General features: G+C 38.2%; 1 protein-coding gene across 1 annotated transcript in view; it reads right to left on the bottom strand.

Moving 5' to 3' along the window:
• Positions 1–1095: 1095 nt before the first annotated feature.
• Positions 1096–17751, bottom strand: part of TBC1D12 (TBC1 domain family, member 12) — a gene marked incomplete at its 5' end in the record, with an annotated part of 28024 nt that continues 11368 nt past the window's right edge. Inside the window, 11 exons of the mRNA XM_010020531.1 lie at positions 1096–2054; positions 2304–2562; positions 4231–4340; positions 4647–4775; positions 7424–7495; positions 8240–8334; positions 11556–11636; positions 12275–12381; positions 13261–13378; positions 15003–15085; positions 16690–16805. Of these exons, the coding sequence (XP_010018833.1) occupies positions 1986–2054; positions 2304–2562; positions 4231–4340; positions 4647–4775; positions 7424–7495; positions 8240–8334; positions 11556–11636; positions 12275–12381; positions 13261–13378; positions 15003–15085; positions 16690–16805 (1239 nt within the window). The remainder of the gene's footprint in view (positions 2055–2303; positions 2563–4230; positions 4341–4646; positions 4776–7423; positions 7496–8239; positions 8335–11555; positions 11637–12274; positions 12382–13260; positions 13379–15002; positions 15086–16689; positions 16806–17751) is intronic.

Genomic DNA, 17751 nt, shown 5'->3' with positions numbered 1-17751 from the left:
CGGGGCCCGGCAGCCATTGCTGAGGGAGAGAGAGATAGAGAGGGGCACCCGCTCCACTTCACACGTAAAGTAGAGCTTTTAATTTAATGCTTTTCTCTCTGCCCGGCACCGAAATACTCCCTCCGGGAGCAGAGTAGCCCGCGCTCCCGAGCCCCCAGTAGAGCAAAGCTGACCTCAAAACGTACTGCACTGCCCTTCCCCTCAGCCCCTCAGGGAGGGAGGAAACCCGTGTAACCCAAGTGTGGTTGCTCAGAGCAGGAACCAGCTCCGCTTCCATCAGTAACGCTGCCCTTGAGGCGCTCACTCTCGTGTCCTACGGGAAGGGAAGAGAACCACAGCGCACATCTGCCTGTAAGTTTTATTTACACAGGAATTGTTACTAGTGGTCTTAAAGGAAGGCTTGATCCTTCTATTTACAGTTATATACAGATTTATAGTTGAAAAGTAAGAAAACTGTACAAGATAACACAAAAATATAAGACAAATTAGGTCCAATTAAAGTAGTGAATACATAAGTTAAGAAAAATCTGACATTTACATTTCAAATTGTAATGTTATGAGTAGCATATATGTAGTTTTTAAACCAGATAGCAACGTAAGTTACACCACACTAAATCTTTACCCCAATTATGTAGACTCTGCTTTTAAACACCAGACAACTGAAAGCCTCCTGCACTTAAAAATACATAATGGTAATTCTGATTTCCACAGAATGGACTTGATTTCCACAGAGGGACCAGTTACAAAAACCCACATGTAAGGAATTTATTTACATTAAATATTAGCAAAAATGGACCAAGAGAGTGCAAGTGTTCCTCACCTGCAGTGCTATCCATTTTAAATTTCCATCCCCTAAAAATCACAAGTTGTACAGCATCTTCAACACGAAATGTTTGAAAATATCTACCGTGACACATACAATATGAATTTATGTCTCACAGTTAACAGATGTTAAAGAATTAAGTATCACTAAACCAGATGCTTTTTGGATTTCAGTATTGCACACTAATAAAAGATCATTTCAAAAACAATTCTGTGTCTGCATTATTCTGAAGTGTTAAAAGTGGCTGCTCCTTTGACAACACAAAGTCTGCAGATAGCTTTATCAGTTTCTAGTGTTCACCATTACATACAAGTATTTCTTAGTTGGAAATGGCTCAACAAAAGGAAACTTCTGGTGGCAAAACCCTTTCACAGAATACCCACTCCATTTTTAATAAGCTGCACAACCAATGCACCAAAACAAATGCTTAACACCACTCGCTTTGAAAGCTGTACACTCTAAAAATAGCAGCCCTGATCTTACCACTGTTTAGAATTCAGATGATTTTGCTCTAACAGGTTTGGGCACAATACTTCCACAGTTCCTGAGTTAATTACATTTGCCCAGACTGAAGAATGAAGCTGCAACTTAAAAAAAAAACAAAAACAAAACAACACAAGTAAGAAAGACAATACCCCTTCCCAAATCTTAACCATCTTGCACATAAACACCAAACAACCGTATTTGGTCCTCAGTACTTTCAAATGGTTAATTTTGGAGGTAATATTTGTACCAAAGCATTTGGTTTGGATAGCAGTTTTGGGGCCTTAAGATTTAGCATTTCCCTCATCCCGCCCAAAAAGTGCCTTTGTGGTATTTGTAAAAAAAGTTATGCCTCAACATTTTTTTTTAAAGTACCAACAGAAGTTATTACAAATGTTTATTGCATTGAGCTGATACTTTTAAAGTATTAAATATGAACTCTCCCACTTCTCAGTTTCATAGGTTTTAGTATTCTGTGTGAAAACAAATCTTCCCACGACAAAAGCTAATACTGGCAAAAGGGTGAAGATTTCATCAGTTCGTTACTCCACTGAGAGTTGTGTCATTTTTCCACTTAATTTTCACATTTTCTATAGTGCTTTTCCACATAGAAGTCATGTGAAAACTCCTGTCATCAGGTGGTTTTCCACATATTCAACTGACCTCAGCATTACAATGATTAGCTTTTCAGTGCTGGGCTATGATTCTTATCTCCTTCTTTGTTGTCCTTCATCAGTGAGGCAAACACCTGAAAAAGTAAATTATTTAATGAATATAAAAAAAAGTTTCATAAAAAGTCAGTCTTATTAAAAAAAAGATCAATATTAACCACCACAGTTTTAGCATGGAGATTAATTTCTAGAATGAAACACTAGAAAGAAAGCACCCATTGCTCAGAAGTCAGACATGCAGCATAAAAAGCCATTAAGGGCCCCATATGCTCATGTGCTGACAGGTCTGTTTTGACATATATGTATAGATATCCAAAAAAACTCACCTGTGCCCATTTTTTGTTACTATTCTGCATCTGAATAGCTGCAATACAAGTAAAAAGCTTTTCTGATGTAATGTCTTCTGGAAGCTTTGTTAAAAACTGTGCTATATGAATAAAGTCCATCTGTAGGAGAATATCTTCATATAACCGAAGGATTCCTAATCCTGTCCTAAACAAAAATTCTTCTCCATCTCTACAGAAAACATCCCAGACACGACAGGCCAGATCAAGTGGTAATGACTTGCTGTAGAGTGTAAAAATCCTACAAATGAGGGGGGGGGAAGAAAGGTACAGTTATAACTTTAACCTATTTCAGAAATACGAAAATACAACCTCCTTTAAATCTCAGTTACGTTATCTGGGAGTGAGCAGATGACAAGTTATTTCACATTCTTATTTCCTCCATATTTTAAAGATCCATAAGTCTCCAGTTTTTGAAGTCAGAACTCCTATTCTGAAACCCTTCTCTTTTTATGCTACATGAAATCATCCATTTGAAAGGCTTCCTTTAGGAAGCTCTGCCTAGAGAAGTTACAAACATCTTTACACTCAAGCAGGGTATAATATACAAATAAGAACTTAAGCACAAAGACTGTAACTGTGTAACTTAACCCTTCCCATTATTTAAGCCATAGAGCTTAACAGCTCTGTTCATCATTTGATTTCTAAATTAAATCTAAAGCCACATATCATCTCAATAGAAGGCTACATCCCACTAATATATTAATGAAATTTCAAGGACTAAATTTCCACGATACATTTTGAATTTCTATTCATGTTAAAAATCACCAAAATCTAAAGACAGTCACTGATCTATTCATACTGGGAAGAGTGCTATTGCATTTCTCACTGCAAAGTTTATTTTTAAATAGCATTCATTATACATGGGCAGATAGTTCAGTCTGCTGTATGTACTGTATTGTAGAACCCCTCCCATAACTCTGTGGTGGTTCTGTTTCTCCATTACTCCTCTTGGGAAATGCTTCAGGAACCTCAGAACACTCCTTACCACAGACTTTCTCACAGGTAGCTGGAAGCAGAATATTGTAGCACTCTGTACAGCAGCACTGTTTCTGCGACATATATACCTCTCTCCATCTCCTTAAACTCTCAAGACTGCAGCACACTCCTGACACAACACTGCTACTGTATAACCTGCTCCTGTTGAGACTTACTCCTGCTTACTGATAAGCTGCATCTTATAGCTGCAGTTCAGATGACATGACTGTTTTATATTAGTTAATTCTACCCAATTCACCTTACTCTAATATAAACTTCTAACCCATATAATAATCCTATATAAAGCACATCCTTATCCCCACACACTTATGAATAGACATTCCATATCTGGCAGCACTAGACACACTTCGTGTGCTTGCATTACTGCCTTCCATTACAAGCACATAACGTAGTTTGATACTCTCCACTTTAGAACATTCGTTACTTCAAAATGTTCGCTGTATTTCCAATTCTATTCCTTCCCAAACCAGGTCGTAAGTTTCATCCTCCTGCTTTTAAACTTTATATTCCTATCATACTTTATTCAGTAGCTGATGATGCTCATTTCATCAAGTCACAACCAGTCATAAGCCAGCTACAGTGTAGTAGCCTCCTCTCTCCTATTTACGATGCACATAGCTGACTTATATGCAGCAACAAGAAAATGAGACACACAGGACTCCTGCATGTTTCATTTCTATCCGAATAGATGTCACTCCTAATCCCAGTTCATAAAGTTTGAATCCTGCCAGAGGATCTGAGTTGTCACAAAACAGTTCACCACAATTTCACAAGACCTAGAAAGCTGAGGTACATAAGCACCTACTGAATGCTTTTCTTATGCTGTCTTTCTACTGTTGAAAAACCTACAGCAAAAAGGAAGGTGCTATAACAGTTCTAAGGTTAGGTTTGCTGTGTTCTCTGCACTCACCAGTCTATCAAATATATGTCTGGGGTAAGACTGTATGACTTGAAATGAAGAAACAATTTGGGAAGGTTTTCTTCAAAAAATACTTCAAAGGCTGCAAAGTATTTCAGCATCTGTAGAAATAGTAAAGTACCTCATAAGCAGTCACCAAAAGAATGTTTAAAATAACATATACTCCACCAAGAATTGAGGATGTCAACATATCCTAGTAAGTCACATTGTGCTAAGTACAACAATTAAGTGTTTCTAGAGGAAAAACCAAAACAGTAGCCTCTGTTCTATGGATTAGTATCTGGTGTTCTCAGTTTTGTAACCACGGGTTAAAGTTCTCCATTATTATATAGAACAAAAAGGAAGTCATCAATACTTCAAAGGTCAAAAGAATGTTACGGTTTAAACCCAGAAAACTCTGTGCATACCATGCTGTGATCCACTCGGAAAAAGGCCAGTTGGCATGGCTTGTTTAGAAGGTTAGCAAAGGCAATGAAAGCATCTGCCTCTTCCAGATTGAGAATGAGCACAGCAGCAATGAAGGACATCCCTTGCACCTTTAAGTGGGAAAAGCATCGGGCAAATATAGGTGAGTAGGTTCAGTACACCTTATTTTTAGAAATGCAAATATTTTACAGTCTGCATATATCAAATACAATTGCGTAACATTTCCAGATGAACAGAAACAACACAGATAAATAATTTTATGCATGCGGTCAATCTGATTTCAGCAAGAAATTGTGTTTCTTCAGATGCAGGTTTTAGGTGCCTCATGGAAGTTCTGGGAGGTCACATGTTCACAAGTCCTCGGGACTTGGAATGCGAGAAAGTTAAAACCACACAGGCTGGATGCAGAGCTCATGAGACAGAACTTGGCCTCAAGTTCGTTGTTAAGCTAAGGCAAAAGCAGACATGAAGAAAAACCTCACATATGGGACAGTTTAGGCCCAGACAGATATGCTGGAATTCAGACAAAATTCTTGTTTCAGAACAGTCAATACATGTCTTTCCACTTGCCAAACAGTATTTGTTCACATACATAAAATTACTTTAAGTGGTTAGCTGCAATGCAAGTTTACATTTTCCATGATTACTCTCTCTCAAAAAACACTTCAGCCTGCAATAAAAGTGAAAAACATTTATTCTTGTAGTTGTTCACTGATGATCTGAATACTCATTACACTAAAAATAATTTTACCAATTTCAACTGCAATTATGATTATTCTGGCATTTATGCTGCCTGCTCCTTCAAAAAAAAAAAATGCACTCATTATTTAAACCAACTAGGGAAAAGAGTATTGACATGCATCAGAAATAGTCCAGCAGCTTTCCATTTTTGTGGGATAGATTACATTAAATTTACTGCCATATTAACATTTAAAAAAAAAAATCTATGATCATAAATATGCAGTCTAGCTGTGTTCCTAATTACAAAAAGAAGACCTATCCATGAAAAATTACTTATTTGCCTTTTAAAACTCCACCCTTGGCCCACACAGTTTCAGAACCTGCAGAGTTTGTAATCTCACTTAAAGAGTATGGGAGGGTCTCCAAAAATGAGGTCACACATGACAGAATTCAGGGCTAAAAACATGTGGACATGAAAAACTAACCAGATATTGACGCAGAGTCCCCAGCATGACTGATTTAGACAGGAAAACACACCCTGTGCTAAATAACGCTTTGTTGCAAGGGTCAGACTTAAAACTCAAGTTCTTTCTTATCCCAGATGTGATCAGAGCTTGTGAAAGGTGTTACCAGCCACCCCTTGCCACCCCCAGGAACAAAGAAGGAAAAAGAAGAAAAAAATCACCTGTTATTTAACTGCTTCTGCAAGCTGACACTATTCAGAGAGATCATAGAATGGTTTGGGTTGGAAAGGACCTTAAGATCATCTAGTTCCAACCCCTCCTGCCATGAGCAGGGACACCACACACTGAACTATGTCACCCAAGGCTCTGTCCAGCCTGGCCTTGAACACCGCCAGGGTTGGAGCATTCACAACTTCCTTGGGCAACCCATTCCAGTGCCTCACCACCCTCACTGTGAAGAACTTCTTCCTTATATCTAATCTAAACTTCCCCTGTTTAAGTTTAAACCCATTACCCCTTGTCCTACCACTAGAGTCTCTAATGAAGAGTCCCTCCCCAGCATCCTTATAGGCCCCCTTCAGATACTGGAAGGCTGCTATGAGGTCTCCACGCAGCCTTCTCTTCTGCAGGCTGAAGAGCCCCAACTTTCTCAGCCTGTCTTCATACGGGAGGTGCTCCAGTCCTCTTATCATCCTCGTGGCCCTCCTCTGGACCTGCTCCAACAGCTCCATGTCCTTTTTATGTTGAGGACACCAGAACTGGACATAATACTCCAAGTGAGGTCTCACAAGAGCAGAGTAGAGGGGCAGGATCACCTTCTTTGACCTGCTGGTCATGCTTCTTATGATGCAGCCCAGGATACGGTTGGCTTTCTGGGCTGCAAGCGCACACTGAAGCCGGCTCATGTCAAGCTTCTCATCAACCAACACCCCCAAGTCCTCCTCCACAGGGCTGGAGTCCTTCTCCACAGGGCTGTTCAGTTTAGTTGGTTTGGTTGTGGGTTTTTTGGCAGTTTTTTATGGGTTGATTTTTTTTTGGGGGGTGGGGTTTGGTTGGTTTTGGTTTTTTGTTGGTTTTTTTTTTTATAACCACAGTAATGTTTGCTGCAAACAATCTTATCTTCATTGAACTCCGACTGAGCTATTAGTCTTTGACAACGTTACACCAATAAGGAGTTCTTGCGTTTTAGGATGTGCAGTAGTGACGATGATAGCATCAGTATGGAAATCATAGCAGTGGGAGCAACACTAGGACAAACAGATTATGTGCTCACTGGAACTCCACTTCGATTCATTTGCAATTGGGTTTTTTTGTTTCTTTCCTGTAGACACTCTGCATCTGTCAGAACTATAAATGCCTTGTGAGCACATTAATTTAAAGTTTTCCTTGCAAGCCAAAGAGTATACTCATCCTTAACATTGAGTACATTTTCAGCTATTTAATTACCATCATTCTAACCACTATGAAATTACTCAGTGCCAACGTTGATTTTTTTTTTTTTTTTTAAGTGCTAGTAGCATAAAGTTTGGATAACCTACTTATTTATTACATTATACTACATGTCATCTTAAGCTTATTTGCCATATTATAAACATTCTACAGCAAATACTTACATATCCCACATCTGGTCTGTAACATGTATATGCTCCTAAAACACTATGCAGGAGATCATGGTAAGGACCACCCTGATGTAAGGGGAGGGAGGAAGAAGAATAGAAAAAAAAAAAAAGTTTTCAAAATCACTTTAAGCCAGTATTAAGCTTTTCAAGATGCAAGTGAGCCGGTGCTTTGTTCACATCTAGAATAATACCAGTTTTTACTCTAAGCATTACTGTGTATGTTTTTGAGATGTTAGAAGAAAAGTAAGACCAATAATCTGATGAAATAACTCAGTGGAAATCAGTACCTAATGAAAAATGAGGGTATCTGATACACATCCAGGGTTGGTTTTAATTTTACAGAGTGGATGTTTTAGTAGTACAAGTTACTGAATTACAACAGTGCATGCTACTATATATACATGTGCATGCATATATTGGATCTATATAAAAATCATAAATCCTGAAAGTGTGTACTAAAATGCATCAAGATTTCTGTGGAAGCAGTGAGAATATTCTCACTTTTGCACGTAATTTCATAAGCATTAACAGGAATTACATGCAATTTTTTCCAGGAGAGAAAGACTCATCAAGGCATCACCAAGTGTCCCAACTTTATTCTCATTAAAAAAATAAACAAAAATCAAGCCCAAACAACAAAACTCACAACATGCTGTTGTTATGTATAAAACCTAATTTTACTCTTCTTGTTTTATACAAACAACTCCTAGAAACTATTCCATATTTACCCAGCTAAAGGGGAAATCTTTTCTTTTCCTGTTTAACTATTCAGAAGTTTAAAATTGTCATAACTAGTTACAGAAATCTTACCTTCTGGAAAATATACAGGGATGGAAATGTGCGCGATATATCCAACTTAATCAGCTCCAGACTGGCCTCACGATCAGCAACAGACGCACCTGCATCTGCAAGCAAAACCAACACGTATTAAAACTGATAGATGAATTCTACAGACTTCAGAATAAAACTGCCACAGGCACATAAAGACTTTCAGGATCTAAGGGAAAAAAAGTTACCTAGTTCTAATTCTTGGAGTGCGTTTCTACAGTGCTATACTTCAAGAGCTAAAACTGTCCCCTGATGCTTCATACATGCCATTAACTCCAAAAAGTGAGGGAAACTATCAGTGATTACTGCCTATCTACTCACTCTGTTTCAAGTCATACACCTTTACACATTTCAGACTTAAAACCAGCAGGTTACCTTTTACTTCTGTGTAACACTCTATCCACCCCTGCATTCACTGGAATTTGAACTTTGCCCAGACCAGTCCTCAAATCCATCTTTTCTTTCTTGTATTCTCCTGGGACTTCAGCTACCAAGTCTGTTCAAGACCACAGTGTGAGAACAGTGCTCTTAATCTAAACATGATACAGTGAGATCTCACTTTTCAAATTTTAATTCCTGATCAGCTCATTTGGTGGTTCATTTCAACCAGGAATATTAAAATACGCTGTGTACACTAGAGGAAAAAAAGATAAATTACATCATTATCACAAGAAGCCCTAACTACTTCACCTGCAAAGTCAAGCATATTGCTTCCAAAGTCATGCACTTCTCATATCCCACTTAGACTGAAGGTATAAATACATATAAAATTCACTGAAGTTTCCAGAAGCGATCACAGTTATGATCTACAGAAGTTACATTACTTTGGAGTTCTCAATAGCTCTTATTTGACTTAGATTTGGTTGTTGTTTTTTTTTTGCATCCCTAGGCCAGGCATTCTTCAAATGATAGGAAATTCAGCTGGCCCTTGAGTTATCTTTGTTCTACTCTGTACATATGGACATGATGCAAATACTAGCAATAGCAAGGAGAAAAAATATGTGTGTAATTTGAGGAAAAGGCTCTTTCAGAGGACTTAAACCAGCCAAGACCCCTCTAGAAAGCAGAAGATCACAGGATTTGATGAATTGGCTAAACATCCTGCTCTACTGAAGCCTGGAAAGCAGTATTTCCTTGTAGTTCTCCTAAAACTACGATAGCTGCATTCAGGAGTGAGTGGGACTTTGAAAGAAAGAAGGCAATTACTATTACAGTGAAAGAACATACACAATCTAAAATAAAAAGTGCAAGAACTGCTGCTTAATCCTTCCTATTTCTTTCAAAAGGAACAGGGATTATATTGGACAATTTGGGAATATTTCACTTGGGACAGTATCCATTTAGAGCAATTCCCAAAGAAGTTGAGAATCTAGGATATGAAGCACAAGAAACTCTGGATTTATGCAAGAAATTAAGTTCTGTGAAGTCCAAAAGAGTTAAAGATATTTGAACATGAAAAACCCTCAAAACTACTCAAGTATGTTAAATGAGGCTAAAATAACTGACCATCCAAGACTTTGCTACTAAAGATTAGTAATAAGCACAGCAGATTAGTAATAAGCACTCTGCTCTCGTAAGACCTCACTTGGAGTATTGTGTCCAGTTCTGGTGTCCTCAACATAAAAAGGACACGGAGCTGTTGGAGCAAGTCCAGAGGAGGGCCACGAGGATGATAAGAGGACTGGAGCACCTCCCGTATGAAGACAGGCTGAGAAAGTTGGGGCTGTTCAGCCCGGAGAAGAGAAGACTGTGTGGAGACCTCATAGCAGCCTTCCAGTATCTGAAGGGGGCCTACAAGGATGCTGGGGAGGGACTCTTCATTAGGGACTCCAGTTGTAAGACAAGGAGGTAATGGCTTTAAACTTAAACAGGGGAAGTTTAGGTTAGATCTAAGGAAGAAGTTCTTCACAGTGCGGGTGGTGAGGCACTGGAATGGGTTGCCCAGGGAAGTTGTGAATGCTCCATCCCTGGAGGTGTTCAAGGCCAGGTTGGACAGAGCCTTGGGTGACATAGTTTAGAGGGAGGTGTCCCTGCTCATGGCAGGAGGGGTTGGAACTAGATGATCTTAAGGTCCTTTCCAACCCAAACCATTTTATGATTCTATGTTGGCTTGCTTTTCAATCAGAGATGAAAATCCTATTATTAAGTTTTCCCTCATTACTACATTTCCCAGAACATCTGACACAATAAAAACAGGCCCTTCCCCTTTTCATTCTCATCCAGAACCACTACCTTTCCAAAATAAACAAATTACCAAGCTTTCCCCATGGTCAGTCCACACCCGCACAACAAAAGAACAAATTGCCACCCCACAAACCAAGGGGGATTGCAAACACATTTTCCAAGCATAAGCACATTTACAGTCATGTACACACAGAATTTTTTTATAAACAGTTCATCTCAAGACAAGCTTTAGATAAGTCACAGGGCTTAGCCTAGGGAAGACACATGTAACTTACAAAATAGCCAGTTAGTCAGGACTGGCTATGGCAAGCACAAGCAAACAAAAAAAGAAAATACTCCTTGCATTACAATGCCATTTTCTTTCTCCAAAAAAGACACCAACTCAAAGAAAGTAATTTCATAGCAGCTGGTACTGACAGCATCACAGAAGACAGCATTTTATAAAAAGCAACTGTTAACAGCAGGAGGAGTTAACATTCATAACAAAGATATATCATCACCGATGCTATTTTTAACAGAAAGAATACCCACAGGAGACAGCAATATGCCAGTGATAAAACTCCATTATAATGTAAGTGTGCTAACCTCCCTGCTTAATAGAACTGGGAGGAAAGGCCATTTGGGCAACCAAGGAAACCCAAGTGGGATACAAAATGTGTAATTTCTTCATTCTTCACCTCTCAGTTTCACAGTCAAAAAAAAGAGACTAATTTTTTCCTTTCCCCAAATTATGGAAGCGATACCAATCTAAGAGACATTTAAGCAGAACTAAGCAATAACATTTACTATAATTTAGTTTCCCATTTTTTCTTTTTGTATTTCATCTAAAAGTTTCATGAAAGCGTAGTTCTGGTATTTCAGGAATTCAGAGGAAAACACATTCATTTGAAAATTAACTAGCACATGCAATATTTTAATGCGTCTTTTACTGATACAGTAAATACTGTTAAGCTCCTTGCTTACTGACTTTTTATAGAAAACAAACGTTTAAGTAGGGAATGACTGAGAGATCTTCTAGTAAGTGTTCCTAATGCTGCAATTGCGGCTGAACCTGAGAGACTTCTTGGGCTTGTAAAAGTGAATAGGAGTCTGTCTGGTATCCAGGATATCTCACCTTCAATGTCATTCTCAGTACTCGTCTCACTGAAGCTTTTCCATCGTTCCTTAGCTCTTGACAAGAAGATTTCATAAAGTTCTGTGAGAAAGCAAAACAAAACCAACAACAATAAAGGAACAGAGAAGTGAGAAAAGCACCCATCCAAAACAGAAGCACACTAAGTATTCTTGCCTTTGGTTCTGTTGCTTGGTTTCAGCTTAGCCACCAGGGGCAAGGGAAGAATCTATTAGATGGTTACCAGTAACCACTGGAGTACCACAATATACAGTTTAATAGTGCACACTGTGTTACGCTTTCTTCTGCAGTGATCATTCAATTACAAGAGGGAAATCATGTCTAATTCAGATTTTTATTTTTCTGAATAGGTTACAACACTTCCAAGTTCATCAAAATCATCAGTTATAAAATAAAGCAATTCCCCTTTCCAACTCTTTAGGAAAGCAAACCTACGAACTCTCAATTTTAGGTATAAAAACTAACTTCCTGGGAAGAGCACCACCTTAGTTTTTTAAAGACTAAAATACATCCATAAGCAGGTTCTGACCCTTGTTTCCATCCTTGTAACCAGAACATGTCTAATTGTACCTGAGGTTGCAAAATACAGTTCGTTAAAAGGCAAATATACCCTGATTTACTTTTCTTAACAAAAGGTTAAATTTTCCCTTTGAAACTAACCAACATAATTTTACATTACAATGTGATCTGTAAAGGCATACCAGGAGTGATATTTAATTCATTTCCCACAGCTAGACTCCAAACCTTCCCACGTACACGTGGGGGTAATCCCTGCCACCACAGCTCTCGAACTTTTCGGGTAGCACGCCTAAAATAGGGAAGCAGAGAAAGAAAAAACAAGTTAAAAAGCCACATATTGCACATCTTGTTTTCCAAAATCATTGGCTAACTTACAAGCAAAATAACATACTATTTCCAAAATCAATATTCAAGGATCTCTGCTTATGCTAAGGCCCCACTAAAGAAACCCCCAAAACATTAAGCTCCCAGAAAGCACATTTCATGTTGTGTTGTAATGACCTCTCACTATACCATGGCAAGAAAAACTGACTTCTTGACAAAATAAAAAGGAAAAGGAAATAAGGTGTGTGAGTCCTCTGCTTTTAGAACAGAAACAAGCCAGCCTTGCCTTGTTTGCCTTAGATACTGGGAAGAAATTCTTCACTATGCAGGTAGTGAGGCACTGGCACAGGTTACCCAAAGAAGCTGTGGCTGCCCCATCCCTGGCAGTGTTCAGGGGTTGCATGGGGCTTAGAGCAACCTGGTCTAGTGGAAGGTCTACAAGGATGCTGGGGAGGGACTCTTCGTTAGGGACTGCAGTGGTAGGACAAGGGGTAATGGCTTTAAACTTAAACAGGGGAACTTTAGATTAGATATAAGGAAGAAGTTCTTCACAGTGAGAGTGGTGAGGCACTGGAATGGGTTGCCCAAGGAAGTTGTGAATGCTCCAACCCTGGAGGTGTTCAAGGCCAGGTTGGACAGAGCCTTGGGTGACATAGTTTAGAGTGAGGTGTCCCTGCTCATGGCAGGGGGGTTGGAACTAGATGATCTTAAGGTCCCTTGCAACCCTAACTATTCTATGATTCTAAGGTGTCCTTGCCTGTGTCAGGGGGTTGGAACGAGATTATCTTTAAGGTCCCTTCCAACTCAAACCATTCTATGATTTACACAACAGAGCTTTACTTACATGCCTTCCCAGTTAGGTAGTATTTCATTGACCCAAATCACCATAGCGCTAGCGATATTCTCTTCTTGCTTGAAACGCTCTCTCATTATTTTTTTCCTTTTATGTGCTTCTTTAATTTCTGTTAGACATGTTAATAATTCCACATTAGTGTATATAATTTATTAGGTAAATAATTCAGCTATTATCTAATTATTTAGATGTCTGAAAGATCAAAGGTAAATTACAGTTGCTGGTACTATTTCTGTTGATTGTAGGTGTGTTTCTCAGGAACTATTTAATTTAAGCTCTCTTTAATTTATTCAAATACACAGCCATTTAGACAAGCAAAAATCTGGCTAGAAAACTCATGGCGCTTTTCTGCGTTACACAGAATGACTAAAAAGCAAGCACATCAAGCTGTCGTTCCTGTAATGAATTTCACACCACATTCTACCTAAACTTTACATATTTCTTAGACTAAGCAGCAAGAATTATTCATAAAATTATTACTCAAAAGTGTAAACCTACACCCATTTAGAAATTATTCAGATTTTACTGATATTTCCGTCTAGAAGGATTATGTATTTTCTATTCTGGAAATAGGACCTAAAGATCCAAGACAAAGCCACAATGCTGAACAAGAGAACAGTGTTCTGCCTTCTATTAAAAAGGATCATTTATAGATCCACTTATTAAAAAGGTTCAAAGAAGGACAGAACAGTGTTATCTTTACATCACTAAGAACCACTGTGAAACTGCAAGACATTTTCTGTTTATGCATGCGTTAGAAACATCAATGGAGTAAACATACCATCCCTGGTAAACTGATAATGGCTGATCAGCTTCATTAAGTTTTTACTGAAGCTTTGTGCGTGTAGCAGTAATTAATTTAATGAATACCAGGGCATACATACTAAAACGCTACACATGGCTGACCCTACAAAATTGCAGTCAGAGAACACGGACCACAGACCACAGCTTACAAGATGCACACCAAAAGAATGAAACAAGTTGTCAAATGCCTTGGATTTCTTAATCACATCTTTCAGAGTAAGCTGCCACAGATCCATAGAAGATCAATCAGTTCAGAAGCTTGTAACTCTGACAACAGCCCAAGTAAAACATTCAGAACAGATTCTTGAAAGAGCTTATTCCCTGAATACTAGGCACAAGACTACAAAAGTCCTTTCAGCAACTGTTCACAGATTGACACAGTACCAGATGCTACAGGTAAGTTTAATTTAAAAACCAGATCTAATGGGAGTAGGAAGGTTCACACAGGTACAGGTGGTTGGGAAAAAAAAAATCCCAACAAAGTTCTCCTCTGCCTTCACACTGAAATCAATGTCAGATTCCTGAAAAAAACCCCACATCTTCAAGCAGTCAGCTTCATTTTACTTTGGCTCTCAGTTGCAACTGCAGCAACACAGCTTGAAAAAAAGCATCCAAGTACCCAGAAAGTTTCTAGCCAATCACATTAAACAGTTAAAAAAACCAAAAATCATTAAGTTATTACTGAAAAATTATAGAAAAGGTTAAACTGACTTCTGAACCCAGGTTACATTCCCTGTGGTGGACTAAGAAAACAATTTGATAATTGAGTTCAGTTCTAAACTGTGTGCACATAGGTACCAGAGAATAACCTAGATATTAAACAAGGTTGTTCTTTACTGTACCTACTAGCCTGAGAACAGAGCCAGAAATTGCTCTATTTTTGCTGTACAGTTAAAAAGAATTGTAGTGGTTATCGGCAGTTAACATACCTCGTTTTTTTGCCTCTGCCACCATCTCATCATACTCTTGTCGGTGACGTAAAGCCTCTTCCACAGATTTGGCAGGAAGATTTCTGAAAACCAGTTGTTCATGAATTCAATACACACAAACGACATTTTGAACCATTTCAAAACAGGTTTAATTTGGCCTCTAAGATGAGCCTTGGGGCTGTCACACTACCAGTGCTTCAGTAAGAGCAGTAGAGAACTACTAGGTGTTTACTGCTTCTGTTTATTAGTTCTCCTATAGCTTCCCCCAAAGCAGGATTATTAGATTTGTTGAAAATCTGGAGTGGTGCTCAAATGAAGTTTGCAAGAAGTGACAAAAGGAAAACACTGATATTCCATAGTTATTTATTCCAATGCATTTCTGGACATGCGTATTTAATCATTAAATGTAACTGCATGTCGATACTCCATTTGTTCACATGAAATCTATGATGACATATTTTCAATTAAAGGTAAACATTTTTATTCATTATAGATAGTCCTTTGAAACTCCCACAAAAGAAGATACCAAGAGAAGAAAGGATAGGCCCACATTTATGTCAGAGCTAAAGCTAGGGAACCTTGCTGCAGTGCTGCAAGCTCACCATCTTAAAATGTGTTTGTTTTTTGGCTGCATAGCAATCCCCTAATTGCCAAACACACACTTCCTTTTGACCAAGCAGAGTTATTCCAAAACAAATCAGAACACAATGTTTGGTCTCAGCCTCTTACCCAATTTCAAAATAAACAAAAGACAGTTTTGTGATTTTAATACTAAAAAACCCCTAACCCAGAAAAGATCCCTTTATTAGCATTTCCAGTGACAGTGAGAACAGAATATATTTTCAATGATGAGATTGTGGCAAGATTACACACTTGAGGTGACACTCCAATTTTAAAGCATCACTTGTAAAAACATACTTATGTTTGTGAATTGTGGTATTTTGAAAGTACAGAAAACCATCAGCAGAACAGTTACTGCATATTTCACTCGAGGAAAAGAAGTAACGCATTTCAAAAACATAATCATAGCAATGAGTTTATATACCACTAGAGAGAACACTGAAGGAAACACTACACAATCTATTTTCCATTTCCTAATTGGAACTGATTAGAACAAACATTTACCTGTGCCACCACAAGCTCTCTCAAGGTACAATTTGGAAGGTATTTCTTAGGTTCCAAAAGAAATTCTTCCCACTCCTGCTGTTACATACCTAATTCTTTTGCTTTTTTTTTCCTTTTTAAAAAACCTCTTCTGGTAAGCTAAGCTCAGGTCTCCTGAAGTGAGAAATGCCACTGTTAAGTCATCCCAACTGGTCTAGAAAATTAAGTTTCCAGAATGGGGGAAGGAGAAGGGAGTGCACACTGAGATGGCAGTGAAGAAATACATAAAAATTCTTCAGGAATTTTCCTGATTAAGGATGCCCACTACACTGTCACAGGCAGCTGTGATACACAGTAGAAAATAGACTGGTAGCCTCAGGCTCTATTCTTAAGCCACAGTGAGAAAGAATTCCTCATATAGGCTATAATATACTTAAAAGGTTCTTCTGAAGGTATTTATTAGGCTATTATCAGAGACGGAATAATCCAATGATACTTTCATGAAGACTTGTGAAGTTTAGCTCATCGGAAGTATATCTAAAGCATTTGGTCATCATCAGTTCCACAGCAGGATCATACTTACGCTGGTCGATCCTCCAGAATCAAAGCAGTAGTTGAAAGTGGTTCAAATTCAATGTTTTTACGTCTTGCTGATGGGGGTGGAGGTTTATACATTCTTCCTGTCCGTGCTTCATATTCCTAAACAGTATTATTGATAAAAATTACATTTCAACTTTCAGCCACACTTCCAATTAGTAAGCATAATATAACTTAACACTTATTTAACATTATGTATTTTAACATTATTAAATAATTTAAGACACAAGGAGCTAACATTACAAGTTGAAACTCTTTATAGCAAAATAGTGTAGCTTTGCAGGACTGCTAAGATGAATGAGAAAGCACTTTCTTATACCAGCTTAATCTTTGATCTGTTCTATCTCAGTATGACTATGAGCATCCAAGGATTGGTTAGTTATGAAATCTTCTCAAACTAGCTAATGCACAACTATATTGAAGTAATACATGAAGCTGACAACATCAAAAAAAAAAAAAAGAATAAAAAAATCACAACACATCAAAACATCCACAACCAAAACAAACAACCCACACCAAACCAAAACACAAAAACCCCCAACAAAAAACCCAAACCACCACTACAAGCCACTAACCAAGAATGTGTGTCTCTTCCCATTCCATTCTTTGTGATTCTAACCACCCTTAAGGTCTGGTAACCCTCATGTTTTTGAAGCCTTTAGGAAGACCATCAAACTATCTAAAACTATATTCACTATACTCAGTGAAAACACAACAATATTACAAGTCTATTTCACATAATTTCTTTCTCAGAGGTTAACACATGCAATCTACTTAGAAAGAAATATTTAACAGCCTTTAATACACATTCTAAAGACAAAAGAATCCCATTCCTTTTTTCACAAATGCAACTCAACAAAACAGAAATATGAGAGTCTTTAGGAAAAGAGGCTAGACAGAGCCAGATAGAATCACAGAATCAGAGAATAGTTAGGGCTGGAAAGGACCTTAAGATCATCTAGTTCCAACCCCCCTGCCATGAGCAGGGACACCACACAATAAACTATGTCGACCAAGGCTCTGTCCAACCTGGCCTTGACAACCTCCA

Source organism: Nestor notabilis, unplaced genomic scaffold (genome assembly GCF_000696875.1).
Source record: "Nestor notabilis isolate BGI_N333 unplaced genomic scaffold, ASM69687v1 scaffold15288, whole genome shotgun sequence".
Classification (NCBI taxonomy): domain Eukaryota; kingdom Metazoa; phylum Chordata; class Aves; order Psittaciformes; family Psittacidae; genus Nestor; species Nestor notabilis.
This window is presented reverse-complemented; position numbering and strand designations above follow the sequence as displayed.